The sequence below is a fragment of the Rhodnius prolixus genome, unplaced genomic scaffold, assembly GCF_049639745.1.
Source record: "Rhodnius prolixus isolate KJV_2025 unplaced genomic scaffold, Rpr scaffold_10, whole genome shotgun sequence".
NCBI lineage: Eukaryota > Metazoa > Arthropoda > Insecta > Hemiptera > Reduviidae > Rhodnius > Rhodnius prolixus.
Window position 1 is genome coordinate 2,830,263 of NW_027411615.1, and position 8,220 is coordinate 2,838,482.

The 8,220-nt window shown below is 35.6% G+C and overlaps 1 protein-coding gene across 1 annotated transcript; it reads right to left on the reverse strand.

Moving 5' to 3' along the window:
- Positions 1–1,146: 1,146 nt before the first annotated feature.
- On the reverse strand, positions 1,147–7,647 carry LOC141457069 (uncharacterized). The gene is made up of 5 exons (XM_074133583.1): positions 7,423–7,647; positions 6,822–7,016; positions 6,005–6,058; positions 5,765–5,923; positions 1,147–1,327 (listed from the first exon to the last, which is right to left on the reverse strand). Exons 1-5 carry the CDS (start codon positions 7,483–7,485, stop codon positions 1,271–1,273), a joined length of 528 nt encoding a protein of 175 aa, XP_073989684.1. The 5' UTR covers positions 7,486–7,647; the 3' UTR covers positions 1,147–1,270.
- Between the last annotated feature and the right edge of the window lie 573 nt (positions 7,648–8,220).

Here is an 8,220-nt window from a genome sequence, read left to right on the forward strand (position 1 = left end):
CAACAAACTAGAGCAGCGTTGGACGAAGTGTATAAGCCTAAAAGGAGACTATGTTGAAAAATAAAAAAGGTTTACTCCAAAAAATTAAGTAGTTTTTATTTTTGCACGGACTTTTCAAACGACCCTCGTATACATAAAAGAAGTTATAAATATACGTCATGAGAAAATATGGTGTGAATAGTGAAACGACTTTTCCCCATTAATAATGTTCTAACTCACAATTTCCTTTCAATTCTAAATATTTCAATCATCTTACCAAAATTTGCTAAATTGCAAGCGTACATTACAGTAAAAAGTAATCTCAGGGAAGTCTACCGAAACTGCACACTGAAAACTGCACCACAACAAGATTTTTTCCTTTTTTTAAAAAAAAAATATTGATTGTGAAATTTCGTAAAAATTTAAATGCAAGTTATTTGTCTTACTGTAAGCTTCTTACAGACAACTGTGACCGGAAGTCGGCAGTGCACTGGGGGAAAAAAATAGAGGAAGCTATTTTTGAGAAAATTACGAAAAAAAGTGATATATTATTTATTTTTTCATTAATTCATTTTTTTTTTTGGCGTTTATTTTTGCTACAATCAGCGCGTTGGCGCTGTAAGTAACAGTGATAACAGAACTATGAATAACAGAAGTATACGAGTGGAGAAGTTACCGCAGTGGTAACACTCCTAAAACAATAGGCTATTAGTCGCTCTCTTCACTTGAGAGGAGATCACGAGGCCACTGTCTCTTAAGACGTCTTGTCGGGTTGTCAGGAACAGTTCTAGAAGAAAGATTTTGAGCTAGAGGATTTATATGAGATCGCAGGTTAAAATGAAGTTACCTGTATCGTGTTTCTAGCAACTTGTGTGCCAAATGGTGATGTTAATGGTCAGTGTGTATAGTCCAGGTTGGGAGACATAAAAATGGAGCGTGTACAATAGTTCGAAGTATTTTAGATTGAATCCTTCGGAGATTGGAGCGTTTGGTTGAACCCCACAGCTCTATACCATACGCCCAGATGGGTTTTTAAAATAGAAGTATAAATCAGTCTTTTGTTGACCAGAGAGAGTTTTGATCTAGCGCCTAAGAGTCTTTTTAAGTAGTCGATAGCGTCTGTTTAGTTCTGTTCTTTTTAGTCTAGTGTGGGTGGCGTAATTCATTCTAAAAATATTTTTAATTATAATTAAATGAGCCAATATGCATTTTTTTATTTTAAGAATTCAAATATACATGTATATATTTTTTTAAATGAAGTTTTTTGATTGAAAATAACCAATTATTAAAATTAACAATCATTTTGGACCTTTATTTCAACAGGTATGGCACGAAACATGTTCAGGGGCTGCAAAAAATAAAGAATAATAAATTTCATTCGAAAATTTATTATTTATAATCGATCTAAAATTAAATAAGTTTAAACTTCTATTGAATCATACAAAATTTATCTTAATTAAATTTTAATGAAGTTCTATAATGAAAACGCTAACATTGTGACTAAATGACCTGCTTATTAACGATTAAAAAGAGCTTAAATTATAAATAGGCATTTTAATAATTCTGCTAAATAATCTAAAGTGAGAATCCACATTATAAATAGATATTTCAATTAATTTGTGGCAAAACTATAAATCGATTAAATGGATATTGTTACTCAAATTTTGATTATTTTGAATTAATAATTAAAAGATCGATCCTAATCGATCGGGGAGAAAGGATTATTGCCAATTTCAGTTATAATTTTTTCTTTATTATTTCATTTTTGCCAAGCTTCCTACCTAGAGATTACATACGAGGGTCGTTTGAAAAGTCCGTGCAAAGTCACGAGAGATAGCACTACTGGCGCGTATCGAGGTTATGTTTAGTTAGTAGCATCTCTTGGAAGAACACACACCAAGTTTCAGCCAGATCGGTCTATTTCTTTGTGTTTGGCATTCGTTTGAATCGAGGAAGTCGAGTGATTTTCAAAAAATGGACGAAAAAGAATTTCGTGTGTTGATTAAACACTACTTTATGAAAGGCAAAACGCCTCAGGAGACTAAAGAGAAGCTTGATAAACATTATGGTGACTCTGCACCTTCGATTAGAACAGTTTATGAGTGGTTTCAAAATTTTCGGAGTGGCCATATGGGCACAAGTGACGCTGAACGTTCTGGACGCCCTGTTGAGGTTACTACTCCAGAAATCATTAATAAAATCCATGATATGGTGATGGATGACAGAAGAGTGAAGGTGCGTGAGATTGCTAGTGCTGTGGGTATCTCGAATGAACGGGTACATAATATTTTGCATCAACATTTGGACATGACAAAGCTATCCGCAAGATGGGTGCCGCGATTGCTCACGCTTGACCAAAAACGAAATCGTGTGAAGTGTTGGCAAGGACGGTTTGCAGCTGTTCCAGAAGAATCCGCAGGAATTTAAGCGTCGTTTCGTCACTGTGGATGAAACATGGATACATCACTACACTCCTGAGACCAAAGAACAATCTAAACAATGGGTTACCAAGGGGGAATCTGCGCCAAAAAAGGGCGAAGACCGTTCCTTCGGCCGGAAAGATTATGGCGACTGTCTTTTGGGATTCGCAAGGAATAATCCTCATCGACTATCTGGAAAAGGGTAAAACTATTACAGGTGCATATTATTCATCGTTATTGGACCGTTTGAAAACCGAGCTGCAAGAAAAACGCCCACGATTGGCCCACAAAAAAGTCCTTTTCCATCACGACAACGCACCAGCTCACACCTCAGCAGTTGTGGTCGCAAAATTAATGGAAATAGGGTTCCAACTCGTTTCACATCCCCCCTATTCTCCAGACTTGGCTCCCTCGGACTACTATTTGTTCCCCAATATGAAGAAATGGCTGGCGGGAAAAAGATTTTATTCAAACGAGGAGGTGATTGCAGAAACGAATGGCTATTTTTCAGACTTGGACAAATCCTATTATTTGGAAGGGATCAACAAACTAGAGCAGCGTTGGACGAAGTGTATAAGCCTAAAAAAGGTTTACCCCAAAAAATTAAGTAGTTTTTATTTTTGCACGGACTTTTCAAACGACCCTCGTAGGTCGTCTTCAGCGTTTATATATTTACTCTTTATACAGCTATCCTACTGGACAGTTTTAATTCACAATTATAATTTGTTTTACATTGTTAATTCTAAAGGCTGGTGTATTCTTTTATCACAAGCTATAAAGTCAATTACAGAGCTTAAGCAACTCAGAACAGAAATGACTAAGTCACATCCATAAGTTAATGAATCAGTTACCAAAAAAAGATAAACCAAAAAAGGATCTATTTTAGGATGTGTTTTCAATAATAGCATTTAGTGTTAACTCAATAAATATTGATTTTCATTCTATTATATTCCAAATTAAACAAAACTGGGCTAAAATTTTTTATAGAAGTCCCAAAATTACTTGTAGTGGTTTACAACTTTTATTTGTAATATTTCTTTTTTCCTGGAGAATTCCATCAAGAGAACTGGCTGGAGAACAGCTTGGAAAGCTTCTTTTAGCGAAGAAGGACAAATGGGAAGGATAAATGTGTTACTACTCTTCAGATTTTGAAGAATTTTCAGTAACCGGATGTATATTATTGAATGCACTTTTTTACTGTTTCCGTTTTTTTTTTATCTACATTTAAAATACTACATATTGTGTTTGAATCTAGATCAAAACATATTTATTTTGAATAATTTTTCTACCGAAATTCTTTTAAGAGCGTTCTGGATGTAGATGGGAGTCGTGTGTTCTGGATACGTGTAGTAGGAGAGTGTTCTGGACATGGATGGGGATGGGACGTACTGGATATTAATAGAAATGATAGCAATCTGGATGTGGATAACAATGAGGTTTTCTGGATACGGATTAGATTTGGGTGTTTTGGGAGTTAAATTTTCGAAATAGAATTTTAAACAGGAAATATACTTTTTTGTTATCTTGATTCTTATCCACATCCAGATTGCCACATTTCTATTAATATCCAGAACGTCCCATCCCCATCCATGTCCAGAATACTCTCCCTACTATACGATACGTATCCATATACACTGCTCCACAAAAAAAGTGGCGCACTTTAAAAATGCGTTATTTTTTTTCTCTGTAACTTTTTTGTTCTACATTTTATTTTAGTTTTAGTTAGTTAATATAAGAAGTATAAAGTTTCGGGAAGGCTAAAATAAAATAAAAAATGTTCTAAAAGAAATGAAAACCTTTAATTTAACAAAAAAGTACTTCTCGGCAAAAAATGAGTTTGAAAAAAAAATGTATTTCTTCCGATTAAAAAAGAGAAAAAGAATTTTAGTAACGTGTATTGCTCGCATTACTGCATCCAATCTCCTCGGCATACTCCTTATTAAATTTCTCACGAAATCTTGTGTTAATTCCTCCCATATCTCCACCAGAGCACCTCGCAACTCTTCTAAGCTCCTGGGAGGATTATTTCTCCATCTTAATCGCCTACCCAGCTCATTCCAAAGATGTTCAATTGGATTTAAATCCGGGCTGCGTGCTGACCACCTCAAAACACGAATGCTAGTATCCTGTAGATATTGAACAACACAGGCGGCAGTATGTGGTCTGGCATTATCTTGCATAAAAATAAAATTCTCCCCAATAAATGGTGCATAGGGTATCACATATTGCTGCAAAATTTCCCTCACATACAAATCTGCATTCAAGATTGCCCTGTTGAACACGTGGAGATCAGTCTTAGCCTCCATAGAAATCCCAGCCCACACCATCACTGAACCACCTCCGAATGGTAGTCTACCAGAAATATTGCACGGAGCGTAGCGCTTCCCAGGCCTTCGGTAAACTCGTCGCCTCCCATCAGATGTATAGGGAGCAAAACGGGACTCGTCTAAAGAGAGAACGTTTCTCCAATCGTTCTCAGACCAGTTGCGGTGTTCCCTAGCGAACTCTAGAAGGGCTCTCCGATGGTCTACGGTGAGCAATGGTCCTGTGGCTTGCTTCCTAGAGCGTGAATTCATTTCAGCAAGCCTTCTTCGTACGGTTTCGGCACTGAGTGAAACTCCACGAACAGTAAGCAGTGTTTGAGCTGTTTCAGAAGCAGTTGATGTACGATTTCTTAGAGTGTGAATTCTAATAAATCGGTCATCTAGTGCTTCTGTGGCTCTTGGTCGACCCGAACCTTGTCAACGAGTGCAGAGGCCTGTCTCCCGGTAACGATGGATGGCTCTACGGACGGTGGTCTCAGGCAACCCTAACGTTCGTGCTGCGTACCGCTGACTCCGTCCATCCTCAACTAATGCAATAATACGGGCCACTTGCTCTGCTGTAATTGAGAGTTTGCAATGCTTTCAGCTTGAAAAAAGTCTAAACGCAACTGTAGAGGTCAATAAATTTATTTACTGTTGAGGTAAAGTTCACGTTGTTGTTTACACAAAAAGACCGAAGGGGATTAAACGAGGAATTGCTTCTCTATTTTCAAGAAACTTTGGACCTTGTTTCGATTAATTGTTCCCTGACATTTTATGAAAACAAATAAAACTAATAATCTTTCCCCAAAATGTGATAAAACAAAAAATTAACGCTTTTTTCAAAGTGCGCCACTTTTTTTGTGGAGCAGTTTATATATAGTTTTTTCGAATGTGTCAGTCCTTCCAATTTCCTGCAGAAAATCCTTTAGAAAAAAAGAGAAGCCACCCAGATTGTAAGGAAACCCGGAAATACGTATCTATTCGCTTCTAAAAGACCGCCAAATTTGAAATAATTGTTTTCCCCATTTTTTTTTGTAGTTTCAACAAACAAATAATTACCTTTGTTTGCAGCAGCGAGGTATTTGATAGATTTTCTTGAATTAACCATTGCAATATTATATCCTCAGGACTTGTTATACTACAATTATTAGAGTAATTTTCATTTTCCTCGTCATTCTCTGATGAATTGTTTAATAAATTAACAAATTCTTCCACTAGCTATTTAAATTAAAATCATTTAGGGCCTCACAAATTTGAATCTTTAATACAAATTATAATGAATATTAATAGAATACTTACCCAATATTTTTCATCGGCTTTCGGTTTTTTAGGAGATATATTTTTAAAATAAACCTGAATAGTAAAAGAAAAAAGATAAATTAATTAAATTTAAAATCTGGAATGTAGTACGCTACCTGGGTTTCTATTTGGACCATAGTCTCACTTGGAACCCCCACACGAGACCCAAAAGACTACAACTAAACAAAAGGTACGGGCTACTAAGACGCATGATCGTATCTAAATCTAAACTAAACCACACCTAACAATCTAACCCTCTACAAGACTACTTAAACCTTATCTGGATTTACGGATCAGAGCTGTAGGGGCTCAACTAAACCCTCAAATATCTCCCCGCATCCAATCTTTCCAATCTAAAAGTCCTTCGCCGTATTGTTAATGCTTCCTTATTATGTCACTAACCACACGCTTCACAAAGATCTAGTTATCCATTTTGTCACTGAAACGATACATTCATGGATTCCTCAATTTCCACAAAAGCCTATCCTGCCATCCCCAATTCACAACAGCTCGGAAACTCTTTTCCTTCATCAACCCATCCTGATAATCCTCTACGACGTCTAAAATGACGTTGGCCTCGTCAACTCCTATTCTAGACCTTTCCAGCAACTAAAATTCCCGAGAGTGTCAGCACTCTGGCTGATTTCTCTCTTTTTGTGTCCGTACACGTTGCGATGTGCGTCGACTATACCGGGCAGCTTTCGCATCATGTACTTCTATATACCATTCACACTTTGCCTGGTGTATATATATTTTTATACAGGTAGAAAATAAAAAAATAATTTGGAAGTTATTTAAAAAGAAAAAAATAACTTACAAAGCCAGCGGAAATGGCTAAAATAGCTGACAAACCGGCACAAATGCCAATCACAAATTTCTTATCTTTACATTCTTTGATGACCACAGTGGAAACTTCTGGAACGAGAATTGGCGGTGGAATTGGTGGCAATGCTGGGGCCTCAATCGCTGGGATAAAAATTGGTTCAGTTTCTTCCTTTACTAGCGACAGTAACTAAAATGATATTTTTATCAGTAATTTTGAAAATATAAATTTGAATTAATTTAAATAAATTTTCTTATAGTTATTTTTTGCTTTTCTTAAAAGAAAAGAATTCGAAATCATTAAAGTAATTGCCAATTTTTTCAGGCGGGCTTTACGTCCAACTACCACAAATTAGGTGTCTTAGACGGAGGCGACTAGCTAACAGAACTTAAACTATAAAGTTCTCACATTAACCATTAATTAAAATCGCAAGGTCTAGACCGAGAATCGGAACCCTAAACTGAGTCTCACCACTAACCACTACACCAATTTTTGTGGCCTCACAATTAGTAATCAATTAAACAAAATTAAAGTGTAACAAATTAAAAAAAATCACTATAATTACATGAGTCTAAATTATGTTAAAAATATTTACTTTGTGCATATTTTCAATCAAGACATTACTAAAGTTTAATAAATTTGTGAAAAACTCTGACATTTTCCTTTTTTCACGTCCCTGGAAAACATTAATGAAAATCTCTGGAAATAATTAGGAAAATTGGATTTTCTAAGGCATTTTCGTTGACTAGTTACGCGAGTATGGTCATTTAAATTTAGGAATTTTGGTTCTTTTTTTTATCTTTATAATAAGAAAAATATGTTTATTATTTAAATTTTGAAACTCATCTGTTAGTAATATTAAAAACGTTTACGATATTAAATACTTTAAAGAAGCGAATTTACAATAATCAAATCTTTTATTCTGGCAAAATTAATACAGCGAATGAATTCTCTATTGTGTTATAAAAATAGTTACGGTTAATTCTAATAGTAAATTCATAGTTCTTTTTTTTAATGATTAGTGCCTTTATCTTGAAAATAGTTTATGTTAGGTGAAAGGGGGTGAAGGAGATAGATAATGAGGTGAAGAGGGTGAACTGCATATTTAAATAAATTAGCACTGAATCATGGATGAGAAGTTCAGTGTAGAGATATTACGACCATTAAAGGGTCACAGATGCCCAAAAACAAATCCTTAATTTGCAAGTAGTAAATCAGATTTTCAATATGGAAAGTATTGAGAGACATTAGAGTTCAGAGGATCGGCAACAGTGGAGTTTGGAAGCACGCAGCTTGAAGCCGGTGACTAGCATGGATTGGAGGATTGTCCCAGCACCAGCTACAGTTAGCAACTAAAAACAGAACCATCGGTAGGTTTGGGTTGGTCAAAATA